The 26,823-nt window shown below is 40.7% G+C and overlaps 1 protein-coding gene across 1 annotated transcript in view; it reads right to left on the bottom strand.

Moving 5' to 3' along the window:
- ULK2 (unc-51 like autophagy activating kinase 2) overlaps window positions 1-20,837 on the bottom strand; it is a 40,568-nt gene extending 19,731 nt beyond the window's left edge. The window contains exons 1-10 of the mRNA XM_049802502.1: window positions 20,570-20,837; window positions 19,125-19,217; window positions 17,826-17,867; window positions 8,388-8,420; window positions 7,974-8,010; window positions 6,295-6,468; window positions 5,108-5,181; window positions 4,054-4,155; window positions 3,677-3,735; window positions 3,278-3,360 (exon numbers count right to left, since the gene is read on the bottom strand). Coding sequence (XP_049658459.1) covers window positions 3,278-3,360; window positions 3,677-3,735; window positions 4,054-4,155; window positions 5,108-5,181; window positions 6,295-6,468; window positions 7,974-8,010; window positions 8,388-8,420; window positions 17,826-17,867; window positions 19,125-19,217; window positions 20,570-20,662 — 790 coding nt within the window. The 5' untranslated portion in view covers window positions 20,663-20,837. The remainder of the gene's footprint in view (window positions 1-3,277; window positions 3,361-3,676; window positions 3,736-4,053; window positions 4,156-5,107; window positions 5,182-6,294; window positions 6,469-7,973; window positions 8,011-8,387; window positions 8,421-17,825; window positions 17,868-19,124; window positions 19,218-20,569) is intronic.
- Between the last annotated feature and the right edge of the window lie 5,986 nt (window positions 20,838-26,823).

Here is a 26,823-nt window from a genome sequence, read left to right on the forward strand (position 1 = left end):
GCAAGGCAAATCAGACTGAATTACTGGAGGACATTTTATGACTGCACTTAAGGATCACATGCACAAGGAGCCTTCCTATAGTCCTCATGAAATTATATTCTCTATGTTCAGTATGGTACTAAGTTTTAATTTGCTCTTCAAAGTGATGAGCATCTCTTACATCAAACACTGGAAGTATTTTCACTTCTGCCTTTCCCAAGGACTGACGCTTATTTTTGAGCCCATTAATGCTACTTCTTAGATGGCCAAAAATCACCAACATAGCAGCAGCCATTCTCCTTCCCACTTCCCAACAGCAGAACATGACCTGTGCAGCTGGTTCACATAGTATAATGCAGAATTAAACACAATTTCTTTAGTAATTTCCTCAGTTAACTTGTTACTTGTCATGGTTAATTTTTTTAAAAAACTTTTTGCTTTTGTTGTAAATGGATATGCTGAGATGCATTTAATTGACTTAGCATAACCAGTTGGCTAGCAGTTTACATGGAAAATTTTATCCTACAAGAAGCAACCTTCAGCTAGTCAGAGGAAATGGAGGGTTTGTGAAGGCTAGCTGCTGAGCTTTGTCAAGTTTAATGTTCTAATAGTCAAGGCAAAAAAAATGCTGTTCATCAGACCTAAGCAAATAACAAGGAAAAAAAAAAAAAAAAGAAAGAATCTGAGGCCTGCAGTATCTCCTCTTCCTTCAACAACACTTTCTTCCATGACCCGATAAGGAAGGGAGGCTAGCTGTTAACGCAAGAACAATATAATGATTAACTTTAACACGAAGATCAGGTGTTCCTGAGCTTTTGTACAACACCTGCTGTTCTACTTCACATTGCTGGAAGATCAACAAGATTTCCAATGCTATTTTTACTTTAACAACAGGCAACTGGGCTCAGTTATACACTCTCCCTTTCACTCCCTTTGCTAAGCACATTCCAGAGCAGCCCCTTTGAGGCCCTTTAAGTGGCTCAGCCAAGGAAAACATGACTTTCATCACTACTATTCTGCTTTCTATTTTTCTTTCTAAGCACAAATGCTTTCTCCCACTACCACAAATGATACAGTGAATTTCCCATGTTTGAAGAAACTGTAGGGATCAGTACAGAGTGCAAAGTGGAATCAATTACTCAAAGTCCATGTTTGTGATGTATTAATTATTCTACACATACAGATTTATATATCAACCTCTGAATACTGTCACTATCATTTGGGACATTTTACCCAATTATTGTAGTTTTTCTGGATCTGACTTCTACTTAAGTTTTTATGTACAGCAGTTATGTCAGTCGCATCTACACATAACAAACCCTATGCCTGGTTCTCAGAAGAGCAACACCTTAATTATACTAGTATTGATGTTTTAAATTTCAGATCACTAAAGAAAAGTTTGATATTTCTTGGAGAAAAACGTAGCAGGAATTGAAAAAGAAAAAAACCACCAAAACCAAAACATAGCTAGGAGAGTCTTGAGCTTCAAGTAAAGAATTAAAACGCCTTTTGAATCTTCCTCTCTCCAGAGCCTAACAAATATAGTCATCTTATCACAAATACACAAGGACCACATATGATGAATGAGTCAATTTGTGTATTTGAGTACTGTATCAAAACCAAGCTTGCACACATAACTAAAGAGCAATGGTGGAGTTTCATAACCAGAAACAAAAACTGAGCGTGTCTTTCTTTGGGTTGCAACTCACCCTAGGATCTCAGCATCACAAGACCTAATAGCTTATGGTAAGGAAAGAACTAGGTCATATCTACAAAGAGCATGAAGAGACTATAAGGTTTAGGGTCTCTCACCACGCCTAAGTTAAACTTGATGAGTAACTTATCTTATTACTGAGATTTGGTTTAGCAACAAGACACATTGCTATTGATATAAAATAATAATAATGAAAAAGATAATTGTATTTAGCTAAGTTAGCTTTAATTAACTAAAAATTTAAGCTTAACATTTCCTGGCAGCTGTGATTAAATTGCAATAACAGATAGCGCTATAAAATTTAAACAACCAGCATGAATAACATGACAAAGATGCAGCTAAGAAAAACTAAGCAAGATTTAACTTTTCAGTGGTGGTCTTTTAAAAACGCTGCCTGAGTTTGCATTAAAAAAAGAAGAAAAAAGCATTACTACTTTTGCAGTAATAGGTAACCAAAAACCCAGCAATAAGAAGGCTTTTTGAAAATGAAGCGAGGAACAGATAATCCAGCCAGTACAAAGCACACACAAATCTAAACTCTACTCCTGACTAATTTTGAAAAGGCAACAGTTGTAGCCAGTTCGAATGACTCAATAGTACTGATTTGAGGCCTTGAAATCTTAAGTAGTTAGAACAATGTTCTGCAACCAAAGATCTCCAGCTAAAGAGAAAAAGCCAAACACAGCAGTAAACTGAAACCAAACAAGTTCATTTTTAAGAGGGTATCCATCTAGTTTGTACTAGGTTTAACTTCCCAAATAATGCAAAATACAGTCCTAAACAGACATTGCAGTAATGTCTAACAGTATGCAAACTCCATTCACTGCACAGTTTAAACATTTGAGGACTTAATGAAATACAAAGATACAACTGTTGTTTCTACTACTTTTGGGCTTAAAAAACTCCAGTGAAAATATTTCACTAAAATAAAGAAGTGTCTACAGCCAGCAATACCTAAGTGCAATACTAGGAACTCATCTTTGCAAACATAAACAATTTTGATGTAATGTAACATCTCTCATTGTCCTGAGATATACATATATATATAGCTTTCAAGGTAAAATCAGATGTACACATTTTGTACCCCCATTAATACTGTTATGATATTTGCAGCCTCAAAGTGAACAGGGAGGGAACAATTTAAAGCCACTTTGCTTCCAAATTGGGCTCTTCCAGTATTTTGTTACATTTCTGCAACCAACACTACATGGAGATCAGAGATGTCTGCTCCCAGTCTGAAGCCAAAATCCCAGTTAAAGTAACAGAAATAAGATTGTGACATGAAATTTAAGGCATGTCAGTTAACACTGTGGGGGGGGGAAAAAGGCCACAATTGAAATAAACTAATTTATATTTCATTACTCAACAACAAAGTCATAATTCATGTGCATCGCTTAATACTGATTGACAGTAGTTACCCAATGATTTATTTTGGCTACTCTGCCTTCTTTATGATAACTGAGAGGAAAAAAATACTTCACTTTTCACGTAATTGGCTATAGACAAAAGGTCAAGACGGTTATTCTGGTCACATGAATACAACTAACAAGGGAAGTCAAGAGAGCAAAATGAAAAGTTACATACCAAAGTCCATTCTATCTTTTTGATTTCTCTGAAGCAAACCCAACAGCAGGTCAGCCAGATAAGCTGATGTTTCCCTAGGAATACTGCACACAAGAGGAAGTAAAACATGCATTAAATTTAATGCATGCATTAAATAATGCATAGCACATTAAATTTTAGGAAGTCAGCATTCTGCCATGTCCCTAAGTCTTCACTATACATGCTCTACAGCCTTAGTACAGGACCTTTTCAACTCAGCAAGGTACAATGAAGGCAAGATGCAACATGAGTCACTGGTATCGTACTACACCCTTGTAAAGATAGCAACATTGAATATTTTTATGAATCCCAGGCATTCCCAAAGATGAAAAAGTGTTCAATCAACAAATATAAGTGACAGGAAAGGCCATGGTGACATACCTAGGAATCAAATTCCTGTTCTTTTCATAAAACATTCTCAAATCTTGAGGACTATTGGCCTGTCAAATAAAAATGTACATTAATTAAAGCTCAGTTTCATGGAGAAAATAGCTTTCGTACCTATGCACACATACACAAAAAGGAGGCTTTTGCATATGGGCATTAAAGGAGAAAACCCCAATCCTTATATATTTCCTCTAGATTGAACACACTGATCTCTCATAGACTAAGTATGAGCAACTTCTCCCTTGGTATCCTCAAGCCTTTGAAGCATCGACACTACACTCAGACATCACTACTTCTGTTTTCATGACTGGAAGGAAAGCCCTAGGAATTTCCATGAGACTAAAAAGATGGAAAAGGAAATAAAGTGTTACCTGAAAAGGTGGTTTTCCAACAAGACACTGATAAATCACAGTTCCTATGCTCCACAGGTCTGCTTTAGCATCATAGTGTTGAGACATAATCACTTCAGGGGCCTGGAAAGAACAGCAAAATCTCAGAAGGGAAAACAAAAAAGCAAGGCCACAGCAATACGAATTCTACAGTTCTTCTGTCAGAGCAGTATTAACAGAGACCACTTTATTCTAAGACAAAATTAACATTTTAATCTGCATCACGACTTGAAAGGTAACAGTTCTATGTAAAATGAAAGCTATGTTTCAAAAACACAGAAAACTAGAAAAGTTGATGTTCTAAGGAAAGCATCTAGCAATCAGCATGTATAGGAATAAGACGCAAGTGTTATTTACTTGGTTTATGCAGTCCTCGTTTAGATAAATAAACAAGCATTTCATAAGGAATATCATTATCACCATTTTACATATAAAAAACCAAGACAACAGAAAGCAAAATGATCTTCCCAGTACAGCAGTGGTAGCGCCAAAGTCAGACAGTTCAGTGCTCAACTGACTACCACACTACTTATTCAAAATTAATGGCAATTAACTGCAAATTGTTTTTTTTTAACAAAAAAAAAAAAACCACATGTGAGAGAATACATTAAATAACTAGAATCAAAACATCAAGTAGTTTGTTTAACTACTAGTGTAAAACTCTTCTAGCCTGTATTTGATCACTTTTCATTTTCTGAGAAACTGGGAAGGAGATAATGCCCTATTTCACAAAAAAGTACCACCTAAGTGGGAATGAAACTACTTTGCCATAAAATTAATGCTAAGATGTATTCTTTTTTAATTCTCTAAGATTTTTCCTCCCCACAGCGCTAAGAAATGTTCAATGTCTCTCTGATTTTAACAATCGTGATCTCCAAATCGCAAGAAAAAAAGGAGCTAGTAAAACTAAGGAAAAGTGAACCCCGTGCTGCCTCTAATAATTCTGAATCTGCCAATCTGCAAGCAGTAAATGATTTTGTTCTGGTAGGAGAATGTTTGAGATAAGTAACATAATCTGAAATATTCTGTCACTCACCATATACATAGGGGAACCACACAGAGTTGCAGCCATCATGTTGCTATGCAGATAACGAGCAAAACCAAAGTCAGCTATGTAAAGAAACACATTTGTCAATGAAAAGAAATATAATTTCCAAATTTTTAAAGTGTAGAAATGATCTGTCTCTTATTGAAATCTGCTACAATTACAAGTTAGAGAGAAAAAGACAGTTATAATATATAGTCAGCTACATGGAATAGTAAAATCTATGTGACACTGAAAGAATAATACATTATCTTCCAAACAGCAAGCCAAGAAACAGCAGTGGCATCATTTGCACAAACTGCTGCTCAGCCATCTCCCCAGCTGCAGAGCATGCTGTCTGGCGTCAGCAGAAAAGGATTAAAGTCAGTGGCTAAATATAAATGGTCCATTAAGAGTGATGAATATACAATCTGCTTCAGTGAAATCACATCAGGTAGAAGTTTAAGAAGTCAAGTTTCAGATGCCTGAATTTTCCCATGTAGGCAAAAGCATCTGAAACTATCAAGTAAGGACAGCAAGAGAAGTTTTGTCTCCTCTGTGCTGTTTAGAACATGGAGTTGGAACAGATCTCAGATTTTGGTTGAGCAAAAGCATAGAAAAGAAACTTGTTAAAAACAAGGTATTTTTAAATGGACACTTAATAGACAACAAAAGATTAAAACTCCTGAAGCATCCTCTGAAGAAGAGTTTGGTAATATCCTGAACAGTTGACATCTCTCCCCATTTACAATGCCAAACCTCCTTCTGCCAAAAATAGGTCATAACCTACATTTCTAAACTTCTCAAATAACCTTTAGGAGGGTCTACCACAAAACCCCCCCAGCTGGAACTGTGACCGGAGTCTCACATGCACACAGTTTTGAAATGGGCTAAAGGCTACTTGAAGTTTCAAAGGTTACAGATCTATGTCTAATTAAAATAGTTTAATACTAGAAACATCAGCTAAATAGTTTTTTTTCCTGCAGATTTAATCAAAAAGGTCTTTATGACTCTATCTTTTTTATTCCAAGAATCTGCACTACAGCATAAAGCTCATCATTCTAGACTTACTGTCTGATTTGTATCAATTTAATACACACCATATCCAGTACACCCTCTGCGCTTTAACAACAAAGACTGAGTAGTGAAACAATCCAACAGTGATGATTTACCTTTAGATCAGAGAAAAGCATATTTACCTATTTTGATGCGTATGCCACTGACACTTGACTTCCTACGACTGGCGTAAGACAACAAAATATTCTGTGGTTTAAGATCCCTATGAATGATTCCTTTACTGTGCAGAATACGCATAGCTGCTGCAATCTGCTGGAGGAACACTCGGATGGTATCTTCACTAAGAGTTCCTTTAGCTGGAAATAACATACACATTAGCAGATGATAAAATAAATATCATTATCTTTGGGCAAGAAGCAATAAACTTCACAGTGATCAACCATGAAAACAACGAAGACAACCAAATCATAGTGAATTACCCTCAGAACAATCCAATCTCCAGTATTTTTCTACAAACGTATATACTCTCAACAACATACACATCTCTAGTTTTACACTAGCTACAGTACTCTGAATTATCTGTTTTTATAGTAGTTTATTCAACTTGGTAGCATAATAATTGTAAAACTTCTCAATCACCATTAAATCCTAAACTCACTAAAAATGCAAAAGACCCAAGAAAATAAAAAAACTTCACAGTTTAGAACAGTAAATATATCTACAATCATGTTAAAACCTGAAGCTGTAAAACCTGTTCTTTAAACAAATTATTATGGGGATGCAGATAACCACTCTGCTCAAAAATTTCATCCATGATAAAATTTATCTTGAAGGGAAAAAATAAGATGTACTTTTGAATGTCTCTTCAGAAGCTATTAGCTCATTCTGCAGTCTGAAAAAGTACTGAACACAGGAGCGGGATTATACTGTATGAGTCTTTCCAAGGATTTTAATGGGAAGTGAATTAGGCTTTTAATATACACAGTTACCATAACAATAGCTGTTCACAAAAAGATTCCTTCAACGTACTGAGACACAAAGGCAAGAATATTTTCATCAAGAAAAACATGAAGATTAACATCTCTGCTCAAAATTTTGTTTGTAATAAGAATCTCCTTGTCATGATTCTGTAACTTTTGTCTTCACTTTGGGCAAAGCCATGTTGAAGGGTAAAATCTCTCCTAAGCCAGAACTGCCTCTCTGTAGAAAGCATTATTATGTAAGTAATTCAGTACTTCGAAGTTCACATGTTGGAAAAGAAAGCAGGTGGAATCAAAACACTAGGAGCAGCCCCCAAAATACAGCTTTAGAAATAGAAACCCACACATTTGTTAGCATGCTACTTAATTGTTAGCTACATCTTCACCCTCATTTACAAATAAGGGAAAGTTACATTCAACAGTTTTGAAAGCAGTGGCAAAAAGCATTTCCTGTCTGTGCATTATTTTATTCTCTTTCATTGCTACTTTGTGGGTTTTACTTTCAATTATGAGTGGCATTTAAAAACACTGGGAAATATTTTCAAACAAATGCAAAACCTTATGTCTTCCTGCAGCTTCACAATGTAGTTTTCAAGTTCTCAGGGTGGCATACAAACACACAACAAACAGCACTCTGCTGCTGACCTTGACTGGAGACAGAATACAACACTAAACGGATTCTTGGTGAATTCAATTACTCTTACAAAGAGGGTACTCTAAAATCACAACAGGGTGAACACGGATTATGGAATTACAGCCATTCCATGAACAGAAAAATATTTAAACCACAATCTCAGAGAAACACCAATGGATTACAGGAATACAGAATATAAACATGTAATGCAATAGCTTCTTAATAGAGAAATACAGTAATCAATTACCTTGTAAGTAATCTGCCAAATCCCCACCATTGCAGTACTGTTAAAAAGAAAGGTTTTTATTCAAAACACATGCACTGAAATACTTGCTATATAATTTTTACTTTGTACTCTCTTCACGAAAATTAGAAGATCCTTTCCAGCTGTTTGCCTTTAAATTGTTTTGTCAATTACTTGTAATTAATAATTTGAAGTGTAACACTTCATCAATACTTACAGTATCATAAAATGAAACTGAATAATTTATGGAACAAACACTGCTGATAAATTTAGTAGTGCATAGGAAATTAATGATCTAGTTTTCAGAACTGCTTGCTTTAACAAGTCATGGTTATTTTGCAGCTGTGCAAAGAAGGAGTTTTGTCTAAAAATCATCTTTAAAATCAGCCAGAAGGAAACAGATATGATAATACATACCTCCATTACCAAAAAGACAGAATTGGGCATTTCCTAAAAGAAAAGGAGAACAAATGCCATTTAAGAATGCGGCAAGACAAAGCCTTCAGTACCTGTACTAACCCAAGTGTAACATGAGATTTTTTTTTCAATCAGCTGAGACACATTATGTTAAAGTCATTGCTTTAGAGGGTAGCAAATATGTACATTCCCCCCCATTAAATATTTCACATTTTCAAAAGCATTAGCATATGTAGAAAAATCACCAGGCAATATCCTGAAGACTAAAGCTATCATTTGAGAGAGTATCGTCCAGTAAGTACCATCAGTTTCCACTGTATGTCACTCCCTTAACTTTCAACTGCCTTGGACTGCTCTATCAACACAAACTCAATATTAAGAGCCCTTACAAATAAACAAACTTTAGATATCAGACATCACTGAAATCAGTCACTAACCAGACAGTAATATTTAGTCACAAATATACTGCACAGAATTACAAAGTGTAAGACAGACAATTTGACTAGGACAACCAGTTTTCTAAGGAGGAATTCCAAAGTTTATGTTCCCCACTTCTGGATAAAACAAGTTTTGGTTCTGCCATCTGACAAGCTGAAGGTCAGTCAGAAATGACAGCACAGTTAACTGCCTAGAATAAACTGATTCCCAAACGCTATTTTGTAGAACAATTAATTCAAGACTCATGCACACTTCTGTAAAGTATCTCCCTCAGCAAGTCACTGGCAGCAGCATGTCCCTGCCACAGACCTAAATGCCTTATAGCAAAGGTGTGATTTGTTATGGCAGTCCTACTGAGATTTTCCAAAGCACTGACCTCTTTTGACCTACCTGCAACCTGAATTCCCTCTCTTGTAACTGAGTAAAATTTACTGAAAGACAAATTAGCTAACTTCTACTGTAAATTATCTACACACTCCACAAAAATGCAGTAAAAATGTCTGTGCTTAAACCAGACTGTAACAAGAACTTTTACTTTTTTTACAAATATTTATTTTGTGTAAGGGAAGAAAGAGCCTACCTGTCTATGTCAATAATCAACATTGTTTTCCACTGTCTCCTGCATAAAATAGTTTTGTTGTGCCTACAAAGTTGAAAGCACTCAGAGATCTTTTATAAAGTAAAAAGTATTTTTTCCCTCTGAGCTGACTAAGACTGAAAGGAAAAAACACAAAGAAAACTAGAAGGAAACATAAGGCAAGTATACAATAAACAGGATGATGTTTTTAATTACATAGTATGTTACCTCCATTCCACTTTAAAAATAAACTTAAACAAAGGTTGCCAGTTTGTGGGAAAATATGTTTTTAAGGCAGTTGAAGGAAAAGAGCGAGATGGCATACCAGCCAAGGGCATGCATAGGCCCCAGTTGGAAGTGGAACTGTAGACAGTCTGACTGTATTCTGCTAACTAGTGTCAAAAAAACCCCTCAAAAGGGACATTGCATGGCAAAACAAAAGCTGTGAACTCAGCCACCTTTCTCGGTGCTTGTATTAAAACCTCAGCACATGTTCAATTTGCCCATACTGGCAAGAACTACCACAAGAGTGCCATTTTCAAGGGCTCACTAACAAGCCAGGCTAGGAAGCTTTAAAAAGAAAAATAAAGTAAAAACAGGCCGATGGGCCCAGGCTAGGGGAACCAACTACCCTAAATATCACACACAGCACAAAGCACATGGATGGCACAACCCATTAAAGCAGTTTTCTACCAATCCATCAGATACAGATATCCACTACAGATAACTGTAGTAGTACAGTTTGAGATGAACCAGATATTTTAAGGTCAATCCAAGACTGTATTAGGCTGCTTCACTTTCTGGAAGCATTTACTTTAGCCGCTCTTGTCTGTGTTACAGAAATGCATCTGAGGTTCTTCCCAGCTCAGAACATCAAGCACATTACAGATTTGTTTACATTTGGAAATTAGCTTCAAAGAAAGCAAGTTTCTAGGAACTTTAGTCAAATCTGTTGGGAATGAATTTCAACCAATACAGAACATTAAAGCAGCAGTAGATCACATTTCAGGAAGTCCCAATTGTTCAGTGTTTCTGTAACAGCTGTGGCCAACACGAACCATAATTTGCAGTCCTATAAACGCCTCAAAACCTAAGCACATATATTAAAGCAAAAAAAGATAAGTAAGTACTTGCTCTGTAAATCACTGAAAATACATAACAATAAATGTTGTTTCTTTCAACATTGTTCCTTTGCAACATCATCTTCCAAGACAGAAACTCACTCTCTTTCAGGAACCCCAAGGATGACAAACAGCAACTCTTGAGATCCCCATTTATGAAACTGAAAATTCTGCCAACTGAGGATCGCTTCACTTAAAGGACAACTGTGATGTGTGAAAGAATAACACAGCTGAGAAGCATGGAAACTGTCCGTTCTCCAGTGACAAGAAAGAAGCTCAGCTAGTGGATTTCCACCCGAACATAGCAATCCCATGAATCAGAAATAGCTGTTCCACAGCGTCAGTGCCTCCACTACACAACACTCTGTACAAAAACAGCAGCTTAGGGCAGTATGTAATGCTCAGCTCATGACAGACATTTATTCATCACAGAACTAAGAGAATGTGTTTTCTGGATTCCCTTGGAAACAAAGTCCTTTCAAATGAAACTGCTCTCTTCACGAACACAGAGCTGATTATTTGTCCTGTTGTACTAGTCTCACCTGTTTAAAGAAAGTCATTCCTATCAGACTACACTAGATGTCCCTCAAATAGCATTACTCGTCTCCTTTTGACTGATATTCTTGATTAAAAATAATCAAATGAGTCACTGGGTTAAAGTCATAGCAAGAAGTAGAGCATGTTTCCTTATTGTAGTTTAGATAATCCTTTCTTATTAAATCAGCAGAGCAGATTAGAGGTTTCACGAAGAGATTTTCCCAGACTGGTCAAAAGTCCTATCTAATTCGTAAAGCAGAAGTAATATTTTGCACAGTACCAGTACCAAGGTCCCCAGCCACTTCTCATCCCAACTTTAACTCATAACCAAACACTTTCCAATATCCCATCAATGCAAGCTTTAGTTCAAAACAGCTGAAGTTGTTCATCCCTTCACAGTTGCTCAAATTTTGCATTACAGTTCTTGAGCAGCCTGGCTGGGAATGTGATCTCCATTTTGGGAATACATTCAGAAAACACAAGTCAATTCTGTAGACACATTTTTCCCTTCTAAATTAGTTTGTTGAAGAATAAAGCTATTCCTATCATCATTCCCTAGACTTGTGATTTCTGTTGACTTGCTAAGCAGAGCAAAGCACTCAAAAATGAAAAGATTAGTAAACCAGCACGTTTCAGATCTAACATTCAGGAATAAAGCTGACCTAGCAAGCTATTTTAAACTGCTTCTTGAAACAGATAACAAAGCATTCAAAAATCTACATTGATATACAGATCATAAAATTAGTGCAGCTAGAGTTGTTCTGGCCTACACTTCTACCTAGAAAAATAATCAAGCAATACAAATGTATGTTGTGTTGCAACAATTACCAAACAGTTTTGCCCAGCATGCCCTTGCTTTGTTGCTTAAAGTTTTCTTGACAAAAACCTACTTTTGCTCCTTCTTATTCTGAATCTAGGCATCACTTGCAAGTTGAAGTAAAAGATAGCAAAGGTTAATAGGAAGCCATTTTACAATTCTGAAAGCTAACAGATAAACCTAATAGAAAAAGATGAAGAGGCAACATATTTGCCAAACATGTATTTGTGGTGCTTTAATCCCAGACTTCCAACAGTTGTCTCAGGGGATGTGAAGTTCCAACCCAAATCGCAGGCTCAGCGCAGTAGTTCCATTTAAAAGACATTAATTGAAAAAGAAGTCAAAACATCCACGGTTACTTCTGACAGCTGTTGCTAGAACTCTAGAGTATTGGCAGAAACATACCCTAGATTTCTTTTCGGTTAGGAAGTCCTCCTTTAAAACAAGATGAAAGTCTGCAAGAAGCTCTTAATGAGCTGCCAAAGCAGAAACTGTGGCAAATAAATAGTTACTATGGTTTTGCTCCAAGCCTGTAGATTCTGTTTAGCTGCAGCTTACGATCGAGTCCCAAGAGCATGAGAGTTAACCTGACAGCCTGTGCACTGCTATTATCTGATTAATTTTCTCATATGTTAATTTGGGCTATATTTGCTTTACTTTCTTTTTTGGCCAGGAATACACTCCTCCTTTTTTTGGAGCATTAAATACATTTGGCAAAAGTTCTAATGATTTAGTGAAAAAGGACCGGTCCAGGTCTTTTTAAGGCTGTTTCTCACTGTATTACAGATACTTGTTTTGCTTTGCAAGTGTACCACAGCAGCAGCTTCTAACATGTTCAGCTCCTATCATCTAAAAGACTGAACATTTTGTTAGTTCTGACTAAATGTTAAGTCTCAGACTAAATGTCACTTGACATGTGCCTGTAGGATTCAAGTAGCGTGCATGCTGCCAATTATTCACATAAAAGAGCAATCAGCCATGGAGAAATGTACCACAATAGCTGTATCACTCATTTTCTGTTATGTGAAATGCTGTGCTTAACTAATACATATGGGAGGTAGTGAAAGAGACTGGCCTGCTGCACTGCACAAAGGAAAGTCAAAACTGTTCACAGCGCATTGAACATTTAACATGCTTACATACTGGAAGATCTTCTGAAATAGTTTTGAAATACAAATTATAGCATCTAGGCACAGCAGGTAAGCTAAGGACTGCGTAGTAACTCCAACTCTTTGGTTCTGTGGGCCAAAACGAATTCTAACTGGTTGTCCCTAGCCTTCAACACCTACACCTTCCCGTTAGTATCAGCTGCCAGGTAGTACTTTAAAACGTTTACGATTTCTACGGGGCTTCCACACACAGTGAGGATGGATACTGGCAAACACAAAGGCCTTAATCAAGGAGCTGAGGGAAAAAAAATAAAGATATTGAGACATCCTCATTCAACAGACAGGAGTTCAGAAACAGCTATAATAAGAGTATGGAGGCAATCAAAGCTGTGAGACACCAAGATCAAGAGCACACACCAGAATGCTTGAAGCAAATGCCTCAAGAAACATAAGCAACACTACCAGACCAACTGGAGTCCTTGGGTAAACCAAACAGCAATATTTAATTCCCACTGGTAAAACAACAGGTATAGATAAATATGGTTTCTTCCATAAGCATCCCTAATAAGAACTCACAGGCACTTGTGTATAAGTAAGGGCTGAGGTGTAGGTACCAGAAGGATCACTGACTTTGTTCCCACTAACTTTCACTGCTTTCAAGGACAGCAGAAGCAGCTGCGGTTATTTTGTTTGCTATGTACCAACAAGCTAAGACAAGAAATAATTTCTGTTCAGACACTGTTTCTCCAATAACACATTGGAAATTAGTTCTCCCTAAACTACTGTTCAAACAGCAAACTTCAGACTCCATACAGTGAAGACATTAATTCATTCTTCTAAAACGCTATCTCCAAGATACATTACAGGCTTTCATTCTGATGGCTGACATTTTAAAGAGGTTTTGAATTAAATTATTTGCTAAAACAGGCACTGTCTGGCACTGTGTAAGAGATTAGTTCTACTCGGCACACACTTGGGATCATGAACTGCACAAAACTGTAAATTCACATCCTAAATATAGCACATTCCAAATAACTTACTGATACCTTCATGCTTCAGTATAATAATACTTTATCCAAGGACCTCAATGTACTTTATGCTGGTGAGTTAGAGGTTATTTTAGACTCCTTTTGCTTTTGAGAAACAGTGGGCTTCATTTCCCTAATCAACAGGATCCAAGATAGATCTTCTTTTGCAGGATGAATGACATCCCATAGCACCACCATGGGAAAAGAGCTGCATTCTTATACCATTTTAGACATTTAGGAGTTTTTTATTCTTGAATGAAAGACTACCAAACTCTTGCCCAACAAGATAAGTAAAAAGCGTCTCAACAGGTTACTATCCATCTATTATATTCTGGGGTCTTTTTAAGCATTTCACTTCATGAAAAAACTGATTTCACATTTAGAGGTAGCTGCATATGTTTATTTTTCAGAGCCCTACTACTGCAAAACATTTGCTTCTCACAGATGGACAGTTCATATTTAAGTATCTTCACAAATGCCTTCAGTCTTAGAACCACCAGTCTCCACACCCTAGCGTGTGCAGATCCCCAGCCTTCTGAGATGGCACAAACACCACCAGTAGGCTCTGCTTACATAAAATGCTTAACTGCAGATCAAACCTGCCAGTGCCGCGTGTAACCACCTTACAGAAATCAAGGGCAATTATCGTGCTGGCACCAGAACAAAAGATTTTTATATCAACCGATGTACATACAACATTAACGGCACACCAACTCATTTGGGTGTGTCTCTAGATGAATGGGCATTTCTAGTAATTTAACTCAGTGGACCCTATACGTACTAAGTAACATGTCAAAGTGGTGTTCATAGAAGCTGAAGCAACAGCAATGTAGAAGGTTTTAAAATGTTCATATGCTATCAGCAGAACGGCTCAGAAGTTCTCCTTGGATCGAATTAAAGCCTTAATGGTGTATGTATCTTTACTACACTGACTTGTGCAACTGGTCACAGATCATGCAACAGGAACACAACCATAAATGGAGAGAGATGAAAGAGATGGAAATCTAACTACCTCCTGTGACAACAATTCCAAATTAAGCCTTTTGCAATATGTAAAATAATAACTACCCTTTCATTCTCAAACTTAAAGAATATATTCCAAATTGCTATGCAGGGATACAACTTTAATCTCAAAAGTATTGCCATTAAGTACAAATAATTTCATTTAATGAGATGCAAAAATACCTATTCTTCATTGCAATTAATTTACACTTTTTTCACTTAGTTTTGCCACTTACATTGCACACCATCTTTTCTATCATAAAACTCGGTACAACAATCAGTTCTTGGATTATTCAGCTAAATGGTCTGCCAAATAGTGCATCTGAAACACAAGCATTTTCTTATTTCAAACTGTCTAAGGTTAAGAAAAACTTCAGACCAACAGAACTGTAAAAATAAAACAGACTCCCAGTCACACTGAGAACTTCCTACTGTGACACAGACTCCACTGGCTCAACCGCTGGGGGGGGGGGGGGGGGCGGAATAAAAAGCTTCTGTAACTCAAAAATTGCTTGAAATCCTAAAGTCTTATCTGCTGTATTATATCACTATGTTCACAATGCTATGGCAAATAAAAAGGGCAGTACATGTTAGAACATGAAATGCTAAAGAAAATTAGTAGGTGTAACAGCCTACTAGACATGTGAATGCCTTGCATAGTGTTCGTTCTTGCTGGGTTATAAATTAATGTAATCATACAAGTTAACCATGTATAATATTTCACAAACATTGCCCTGTACAGAAAGGGAAAAGCTTATTTGTGCCAAGTGTCACATTCCTTAGACCACATTTTGCAAAGCAATTTCTTCTACAGAAGTAGCATGACACTGCCAAGCTTCATGTTTGCCATGAATGTATCTCAAATATATCCAATGTATGAGACAGAGGTTTTCCCTTCTCTTTGCTTTAACTGTTCATTTTATCTAAATGCAATAGTCAGTGACAAGCAGCAACATCCCCTTCTCAAATGGAAAGTACAAGACTGATCATTCAAGAGGTCCTGTCACTCTAAGGGCACCCTTTCCTGTGGCAGAAAAGCATAAAAGTTATGTTTTTACATAACCTTTAAGTAAAGAACCCAAAGACAAGTGTATGGTTCTGTTCTCTCTTCCCTTGTGGATGTTCTGTGCATAAATCAAAAGAAGCAACAGCCTCTCCAAGGCTTGGAAGATCCACAACGTTAAATCGTCAAAATACATATCTAGTCAATTACTCTCCGGTTGAGCTGCAAAGCTTAGTAAGTAATCTTCACATACAAACAACTGATAAATCTGAAATTCAGCAGCTTACTCACACAGCAACGCCCTCAGTCAACAATTCCAATTTCTTTTAAGAAGTCTGGATATACTAAATTTAGGATGCTGAGAGATTATTTCCACTTAGCAATACTCAGGAAAAACCTGGTCTCTTCAAGAAGCACAAGAGACTATACTTTCCCTCTCAGAGTCAAAATACAGACTTCTGAAGTCAAGACCCAGGAGGGAAAAAGAGTCTATACATCCAAATGGGAAGTTCTGACACACAATCTGTTACTACATGAACATCATCACTTTGTACCAAAAGTCAACAGAAGTTATAACACGTCCTATAGTGCTACACACAATAAAATCTGAGCCTGCCTAGCATTTATCATGTGAACATAGATTTCTATAGCTACAGAGATACACATCTACACATAAGCTGAAAACCTTTTAGGATGCAAATGTGTAAAGACACAAAACATTGAAGAATATCAAAATGTCTATTTTGCATTGCTTTAACTACGCAATGCCCCAAGGGTGGTTCTTAATTTTTTCATAAATGTAACTCTATTTAAGATTAGAATTGAGCCCAGGAGATAAATGTATAGTTCTTATTCAAGCAGAACAAATGGCAGTATAACCTACATCACATCATATTCAGCTTTCCTCAACACTTGCAGGCCTTAGGATACAAAAAATGTACTTCCTACTAAGTAGGATTCACTACCCCAGATAGGCTAGAAAACTAACTCCTTCACCCCATCAGGCAGAATCCTGGGAATAAAAAGAGGAAGACAATTTGAAACAATTTAATACTTATTTCTCCTACTTGAAAAGATCCAAATGTCTGCTTGGCTTTTGTACTTTATCCTATCCTTTTGAACACAGGCGACAGCAATATATACATGTGTGACCATGGTCTACTTCCTTCAGTTCTTCCTCATCATGACACAGGGCTATAAAATACACTTCTTTGTTACAGAGATCTCAAAGATGCTGCTCCTTTTCTACAACACAGTATTTTAAGTTATGTTGACTTCTTAATGCCACTTGCTTCATCCATTCAGATCAACTCCTACTAGTACATCTTCCTTTAGGTGTATTCAGTCTTCATCCTTCATCCACAAACACCCATCTTCCAATTAAATTATAGGGCCAAGGAAACAAGGCTAATTCAGGAGAATAGTTACTGCCACCGATAGAGCTCCCAGCCCAACCAGCTGATGCTTTTTCTCTGGAGACAGAACCAAACTACACAAACAGCCTCTGCAGAGGTTCTCAGGCTGCCACTGCTGCCTGGAAGTAAACCGTATTCTTCACGGCCTTCTATCTCAACTGTGCATCCTGCTTATTGGGAAGAGCCAATACAGAATAAGTGCATAGTGTTTTGAAGATGAGAGAACTCCTCTGCCACTGCTAGGGAACTGAATTTCTTTTTCTAAATGCCAAACTGATTATAGCAACAAAATATACGGCCATTCAACATTTTCTACTCGGTATACATATATATGCATTATATTTTCATAAATAAATGTTAAAGAAGAAAAACGCATCAAAATATATTTTACCTGGACATCATAGAGAGCTACAATGTTCTCGTGCTGAAGTTCCTGTAAAACAAAATATTTGTGTTATGCAAATAGCCTGTTATTATTATTATTTTAAACTTAATATGCTAGGTGATATTCAAAGAGAACCAAATTTTACAAAGACAGGCAGCATCTTTTTTAGATCATCTGATGGAATTTGGAGGAAATCCCAGCTATTTAGACAATATTTACAGGAATAGGAAATTAGGCAATATCTTCAGAGGTCATAAAAACATTTGGTTCCAGAACTTATTTTCTATGTCTTGCTACAGAAAGTACTACAGCACAAGATCCTTTAACGAGTACTGAAAACTGACTAAATTTAATTTTATAGTCTCACACAATTTCTTGCTTAGCAGAGTAACCAACTATACTACGTTCAAGTCAACCTTACCATTTTACAATAAAAAGGAAATCAAACAAAATGACAGCAAATAAAACTCACAGGACAGCTCATGCAATTATTTGTAATTTGTAATTGCTCAAAAAACCATCTGTCTTTGCTAAGTACTCGCAGCACACTAATATACCCAACAGTACAATTTCTGGTATATAATAAATATACCAGAATATAATATGCATCTATTAGTATATAAAATAGCGACACATCTCAAGAAGCTTGGAAACATAGAAAGAAAGCAGCACTAATTATTGTTGCACAGCTATGTAAAACGAGATGTGGTGAAGTTCAGAGTGCGGAGAACGCTAGATGTTTTCGTAAAATAGCATTGAAAAACTAAATGATGCTCTGTTTTATTTCCTTCATTAGAGCCACACTACACATTTTAAGTCAATTAACACGACTCAGAAGTGCGAAGACTGCTTCAGGAATCAAATTCAGCATGCTGATTTTAGCTTTCAAGGCATCTTTGAGCAAAGAAGATGAAGAAAGATCAAAGACTGACGTTTTACCCTCAGCTATGACTTTTGTTGTATGCTCTCCTTGAGAAAGGTGCCACATTAGCCATCCTGAAGGACAAAGTTTTCTACATGTGCAATAAGCAAAGCACAGAGACCGGTTCTACAATAATTTTCTACTTTTAACTACAAAAGCATGCCCATAACCTGTTCTGAGACAATTTCCAGAACTAAAAAAGTATATTTTTCTCTCTCTTTTTTTTTTTTTTTTAGTTCTGGAATTCTCCTAGAACTAACAAAGAAACGAAAGGCAGAATAGCAATTACTGTGATACTACCCATGACCTGGAATGAACTAGGTCAAAAGTCTCTTCTCCTTTTCAATTAAAGCAGCTTTAAAAATCACTGCAAATTAACATACCTTTAAGATTTTTATTTCTTTTCCAAGTAGGATTTGTGACTTTGACAAGTTCTTTTTGTTAATACTCTTTATGGCTACTTCCCAATCAGTCTTCTGGAAACAAACAAACAAACAATATTGTCAGGTTTATATTTTTTTAACGTTATCCACTAACAACTAGCTAGTAAATCACTGGAAAAAAAAGTTGCGAGATCACCCCTACTCTACCCACCAGTGATTACTACATCACATGACACCATCAAGAACTATTTCATTCCACAATTGCTTAGCTATTAAAATCCAGCTGCAGCTACACTGCATTTTCATGGATTCAAAAGCATTTAAAAACCAAAAGAAGTGAGTAATCATATCCTATTTATTTTTTGGTAGTGGTGCTATGTATCTGCTTTTTAGTCCCCTCTCAATGATTGAGTTACTTTTACTCTCCTTTAAGGACTTCCCGTTTTCAGCCTTCTTATGCTCGACAGCTGAAAATTGCACAAGAAAACATCTGTTTCTTTAAATAAACTTACAGATCGTCTATTTATGTATTATCTGAAAATAAATTGCCTATTTATTTGTAAGTTGGGAGCACCTCCACTGGCCTTTAAAGTTTCTGTTTTCCTTTCTCCCCTTTTTTTTAAACCCCCAAATCACTGCACCGTGCCTCTCCAAGTTGCGTGTACTGCCCTAACGCTCCAAGACAATAAATCTGAAGAGCTGTTTTCTGGAAAGCAGAGCACTTCAGGCACTAACACCAGAATAAACTCTCACAGCATCAAGAAACCATAACGTAACTATGAATATCCGGGGTGATTAGCAAGCCGTGCCAGGAAACCAGACACCTCCGAATTTAAGAAATCTTCAGCCAATCCCAAAGGAGACAATTTTCCATTAGATCCCTCGTTATCCAGCGAGATAAACATGACCCTCCCGACAAACAAAGGGCTCAGCCTCACATACAGCTGCAACTCTCCACTCGCCGTTATGTTAGGGAGCTACCAAACAGCAGAAAGGAGAGGTGGGAACGCAGATATGTTGTTGGGCTTTTTTAGCGGACGGAGGGGGGGGGGGGGGGGGGGATAAAAAAAAAATAAAAAGGGGTTTATAGAAGCCGGCTGCTCGGCTCTCGGGCCGCCACGGGCTGCAGCAGCGGCAGGCCGGCCGTCGGGGCTGCCCCGGCCGCAGGCCCAGCCCCGGGCCCCGCCGCCCCCGCCCCGGTACCTCAGCCCACCCCGCACCTTTTTTTTTTTTTTTTTTTTATTTCTTCCTTCCCCAAACGCCCAAATCACAACGAAACTCCCCCAAGAAGGAACACCCCCCCACCCCCCACCCCGGTTGTCACCCACCGGGAAGGGGCTCCTGACGGCGGCAGCCCCGGCCGAGCGACCCCGGCCCCGGCCCCCTGGCCCGGGGTTGTGTAACCAGCCCCGCTCCGGCTGCGGGCGAAGCCCATCGCTGTTTACCTTGCGGTGGCGACCTTTGAAGACCACAGCAAAGGCTCCGTGTCCTATCAGGTCCTTCTTGCTGTACTCAAAGTCCCCCACCACCTCCATCATCCCTCAGCGGGGCATGAAGCCCCGGGAAGGGAAGGGAAGGAAAACAATGGGGCTCTTCCTCCTGCCCAGGCAGCTACAGCCGCCTCACGGCAACCGGCGGCGGGGTGGGAGCCTGCCCCTCTCCTGGCTGCCCCCGGCGGCGGGGGCAGCTCCTCTCATACCGCGGGGGGAGCCGCAGACCCCCGGGCCGGCGGGGCTGCTGCAGGGCGTCTCCGAGGCGAAAGGCTCCGTCTGGCATGGGGAGGGCAAAGGAGGGAAAAAGCGGGGCGGGGGGGGGGAAGGAGAGGGAAGTCTCTCAGGGGCCGGGTGTGAGGGGACAGCGCGGCATCGGCGCCGGGACGAGGGGCCTTCTCAGCGGGGAAGGGGGTTCCGCGCCCTGCCGCTGCCCGCCCCCATGGCCCCGCCACAGCGGGGGCTGCCGGCGCCGCGGCCCCCCTCAGGGACCGAGCCCCAAAGCATCCAGCAGGGCTGAAGGAGGCGCGGCCCGCAGCTCCGGGGGTGGCTGTCGCTGCCGCTGTCGTCGCCGCCGCACACACGCCCCCCCCCCCCCCAACGGGAAAGGAGGAAGCGGTGAGTGTGCAGACGGGGGTCTCTCAGGCCGCCACCGTCTCCTGAGGCTCCCGCCGCTCCGCCAATGCCTCCCTAGCGATCCACAACCCAGCCAGCCCCGGCTCCGACTGCCCAGACCTCCGCGCCACCCCACGCCTTTTATAGACCGCATCGCGCAGGCCCCAGCGCTCGGCTACTTCCGCCGGCGGCCAAAGAGTGCCTCACCCCGTTTAACCCGGCGGGAGCGCAAGGCGGGGTCGCTCCGCCGCCGTCTCCTCAGGAGCCCGCCCTGCCCCACCGACCTCTCCTCAGGGTCCCGCCGCCGCCCCTCAGCCCACGGCTGGGCCTCGGCCCCCCTCCGGCCCCGCACCCCACCATGGCTCCTGAGGTGGGGGGGGGGTCCTCGTCGTCCTTGTCAGGGAGAAATGCGACCCAGACCCCGGGAACCACCCCCTGTCCTCAGCCCAGAGCTGGGGCTGAGAGGCCAAACTCAAGCTAAGCCCCCCACACCAGGCTATCGCTTCTAAAGCTTGCTGTATTTCACTTCAGCCGTTTTCTTGGCCGCCTCAGGCCCGCCTGCCACTGAGGACAAAGTTGAGGGGTCACCAGGAGAGGAGGACAAGCCAGAGGTGCCCCACGAGCCGGCTGCCGTCACAGCACGGAGTGAGGGAGGGCAAGCGCCGGGACAGTCACGCAGCAGCCAGAGGCGGGAAGGCAGGTAATCGGTCACCCCACCCTACCTCTGCCAGGGCAGCGATACTGCTTACCCAGCACCCCCAGGGTCACACACTCTCAGAGCTGTCCTGGCTCCATTAGTAAGCAAGACTCTACAAGGAACTTAACGGAGAAGCAATGGAGGAACAAGCGTGCAAAATGCTGTAAGCCAAAGATACTTCAAGTTGCTCGAAAGAGAGCAACGGCTGTAGTTTACAGCTTCTGCCCTCCAGCGCTTTTAGATCAGCCTGGGGCTGTTTACAGCAACATGTACAAACATTAAAAAAAACAAACCCAACCAGCCACTGCACACCAGTCACATGGAGCCTTTGACCTTCACCTCCAGATCTACATAATTATGCTCCTTTCCTTTGTTTTCCATTCCTTACTGCTCTCTACCCCTTCCTCTCTGTCCGTATTCTCCATCGCACTACCTCCACATCCTGGAGCTGTTTCAGGCCTCCCCAATATCTGCCCCAGACACCCTCAGCACTCTGACACCACAGCAGCAGTGATTAACCCTCCACCGAAGTTACGGTTGACACAAAGTGCACATCGGGATCACGCAGGGCAGAGCTCCGACCCCACTTAGCTGTGCTGCACCTTCTCTCATGTGATACAGGGTCTGCTTTCAGCACCACTAGATCAAAACAGAGACTGAGCAGAGTTATGCTGTTGGTCTTCTCCCTATAAGCAATAGATTCTTAAGGGAATATTGACAGCTTTATGAAGGACATTTTAAGCTCTAGACATCATACAGTGACATCAGAGGAATGCAAAGACATCTGTTTTGTGCCAAAGAGAACAAAAGGGCTTTAAGACCCCTCGAGACTGAACACCCCCCCTTTATTTTCTGAAGTCCTGAGCTCCCATCCAAAATCCACTCATGGCACTATCCCAACAAACAAAACTGAGAAAGTGAAGGTGACCAAGTAATTTCAGCAGCTCAGAACACCCCCATGGAAGGAATAAATGAGATGTAAAAATATTCCAAGTTAATCATAAATTAAAGTGTTGGTAGTAACACAGACACTTTCTAGTATGCATTCACACTGCCCCTTTAAAACGAGGAAAAAGCCCACAAGTCTCAATGTGTTAAATATTCTGATTCAGAAAATAATTTCCCTGAGAATTGGCTGTTTATTGCCATCCACCGATTCTCACATTCAGTATTAATCCTCTCAGCATCAGCGTGTATCCTCACCCCAAAGTGAATGCCACAAGCTACGTTTCAGGGAAGTTAAAAAAAAGAAATAATCCAGAAAGATGCCTTTTGAACAGAGAAAGCCACTTCAGGAATTTCTAAGTCACCCATTCTGCATTACACTTCAAAACCAAGACACATTTCCTTTCAGTAGCAGCACGTCTGATGTCCTTTTGTCCTCGTAATAGGGCTGGAGCCCTCGAGCAGGTTTATTTCAGCACAGCAAGGACAAAACAGCCAGGAGCGGCGGGGAGGTTTGACCAGAATAACTAAACATGCTGCCGTCGCACTGGGATTCGAATGGGATCTGAAGGGCTGAGGTCTGAACAACCGCTTGATGAAGGGCTGCGGGATTTGCATGCAGGTCACTCATTTGAGCTGGGTCCTTGATTAGCGTCTGGGAGAGTTTCTAGGTGTCAATATTTCCAGCATCGGTGGACTACAATAAACCTATTTACAAACAGCACCTTCACTTGCTTTTGCTGCTGAAAGAGCTCTGAGACAGAAGAGACTGAATTCACCCACCTTTCCCAAAGGGAGCCTCATTTGGGAGAGCAATGCAGGATAAGCCCATGGGGCTCATGCTGCTCCTCCCTTGCCCAAGGAATACACACAGATACTTGCCATTTCGCACTGGCAGGCGGCAGCAGCCCTGCAGCACTCGGAGGGATGCACTGCTCCAACAAGCCACGCAGCAGGACAACGAAATACCCAGCATGCTCAAAAAGCATGGCCAGGCAGCAGGCACCAGTACCATGTCTAATCGACCACAGTGATCCTTCAAAAGCACAGAGTACTGTGTCCCGAGTTTATTTTTAACATCATACTGTGCAAGAGCTGCAGCCCACTGACAGAGACCACCAGCAACTTACAGCTCAGCAAGGACCACCAATTTACAGGGTCAGAATGAAGAAAGCAGAGAGTAACAGCACTGGAGATGGATTTGTGGCGCTCTCCCAGCTGTACTACATCAGTTCAGCCAAATTAATCCCTCAGATGTGAGCCAGGACTCATGATCACAAGAGCAACAGATCTAGGAAGGAATTGGCACCTTCCAGATTGCTTGTCCGAGTACACAGAAGTACACCTTCGTCTGGTAGCAGCTCCCCAGAATACAGTCATCACTGTCCTGAGTTTCCATAACACCTTTCATCCTCAAAAGTGCTAATGGTCTTCACAGCAAGCCCTTTTCTGCCATACCACCAAAATGCAGCCCTTTAAGGTAGAAACATCACCTGAGCAGTGCCTGGGTTGACCCAAAGAAAAGCAGAAAGACTGCTTTTCCTAATGTTCATGCAGAACAGTGAATGAAGATTATTTTCTTCCTGTTCATTGAAAGATTCTTCTTGTATCTCTCCCCAGGCTATAAACATGCACATGGAAGTTAAATCTGGGAAAATAATCAAGAGATCAGCTGAACTGAGCAGAACATTGAACATGTGGCTCCAAGGACCTGAGAAGCATAACACGTATGCCACTTGGCCAGCCCTCCTGCATGGATAAACAGAACACACAGACCCAAGAATAGTTTTCACAAGGATGCTAAGGCCTCACTTATCCAAACCAACCCCCGAAGGCAGGAGTCTGGCACCATCCTGCTCATCTCAGCGCTATCCCAAATGATCTACTTCACTCTCAGTGTTCTTACCATTTTCTTCTCTCCTTCCTTCCAGCCTTCCATCATACCCAGGAATTTATTAGACAGGTAAACCTTTCTTGGAGGACTGGCATGCTTCCCAGTCCTTACCGTCACTGTCTTCCCATTGGGGATTTGTAACAAAATTAACAGTGGGATCAGCTGAGATATCACAGCATTTAAAGGAGAAAGTATCAGAGGGCTCTGCAGGACAAACAGTTTCTTGATATGCTTAAAATTATTCATATATTACCAGTGAAAAATAACGCCCTCATGGTAGGCATACCTGTGTTGTATGCTTAACAAGTAACTAGACTGAAACACAGCAGCAGATACTGAGATTCCTATCACACAGCATTGGAAAAGTTCAGGTGTTTCAGCAGGTTTTTTGTAAGGTTAGCAATGCGGTTCCCAGAAAAGCAATCAGAAAACTCCAGCCTACCTTCTAGATTTGCCCTTTAACAAAAAGTAATGTCTTCCCCATTAATAACACCATCAACCCAAATCCGCATCTGCAGTCCTAAAAATTAGCTAATTAAAGCTCACATCACCATTGCCAGCAAAGCGAGGGAGGTCACACACTTGCTTCGTCTCCTGCCAAAAAGGAGCCACCTCCGAAGCGAAAGGCAGTGGTTCTTCCCTAGTGAACGAGAGCAGGCAGGAGACTGCAGAGCAAGGCCCGGGAAATGCCGCATTCAAATAAAACTGGGAGGAGCGTTACAGGATTGCTTAGGAATACAGCTGGAATGGGGCCAGCACTTAGTGTGCATGAAGGCTGGTACTGTATGAATGATAAAAATAGCAGCAGCTGCTTAGATAGGAAAATATGATTTGGTCTACATGCAAACCCATCACACAGTGTGGTTCAGAATCTACATGCTATCAGGTCAAAGAAAGATTAAAGCCCAGATAGCTTATTTTGGTGTAAACTTAGCTGCAAGGCCCTCTCTTTCTTCAGGGTCTCACTTTGCTTTGGCAAACCTTTCTGCTCCAGCATTAGGAAGGTGGGTTTTAACCAGGCTCTGTTCAGTGCCTAATATCACAGCAGCAGAGTCTGAAGGGATGGCAGAAGCTAGCCTATGTTAGGAGCACAGCCAGAGCGCACAGCAATTGCTTTGGTTTGGAAATCAGTTGACAAGGAAGTGGTCTTTAGGTACATGTACAGACACACACATGGCCAAGCCAGTCCCTGCAGGCAGGATCACTTCCCCCAGCTCCGATACATCCCCACTTCTAACACAAAATACACAGTGGATTAACAGGGCACAGTGACCCTATGCAGCGCTTTGGGAAATGAAGCGGATAACGATGCTTCTTCCCTCAGAAAGAGCCACATACTACCAGGAGCTGCGGAAGCTGCCGCTTTCAGCAAGTCAAACCCAGGGACACAGAGCTGAACTCCCAAGGGTGGATTGTTTCCTTTAGCACAGGCAGCCCAAAAAACTCGTAAAATGGGCAGGCTTCTCAACTGTTACCAGAGATCTGTCAGCTGCACGTGTGCTCCTCTCCTTCCCAAGGGCATGGCAGTCTTGGGAGGCAGAATTATCAGCTAGTTTTAAATCACCCTGTCCCACAACATTTACCTTCATGAATTATGAAAGGTTTTGTTTATGCAGATGGACACAACATGGCCTTCACTGTCAGCAAGAACCAGCTGGAGGAAGCACGTTAATGAAAGAGCAGGTACAGGATATTGAGCTCTTCCCAAAACATCCCATGAAGATAGAGCCTGCTGACTTGGACAACAGGAACCGCAATTTGTGTTCTCAGTCATATTAAAGATTTAACCCTTTGTTCCAGTCTTTTGCTCACCTGAACACTTGCAGACAAGCAAATGGCCATTACTGCACCATCCCCCCTTAATTCTCCAAAGCTATTCTGACAGCAGGAATAAAGTCCTAAAATGCATCTTCTGCAGCTGGGAAGCATCTGAGACCCAAACTTCTGTTCTGAATTGTAGTAATCACTGAGTAGCAACTGCAGTATGAGGGCTACGGAGAATGTTTTAGCCTTCCTGCTAACTTGCTGCAACTAAATCTGACAATGTATTTTCTACTC

This window comes from Accipiter gentilis, chromosome 6, assembly GCF_929443795.1.
Source record: "Accipiter gentilis chromosome 6, bAccGen1.1, whole genome shotgun sequence".
Classification (NCBI taxonomy): Eukaryota; Metazoa; Chordata; class Aves; order Accipitriformes; family Accipitridae; genus Astur; species Astur gentilis.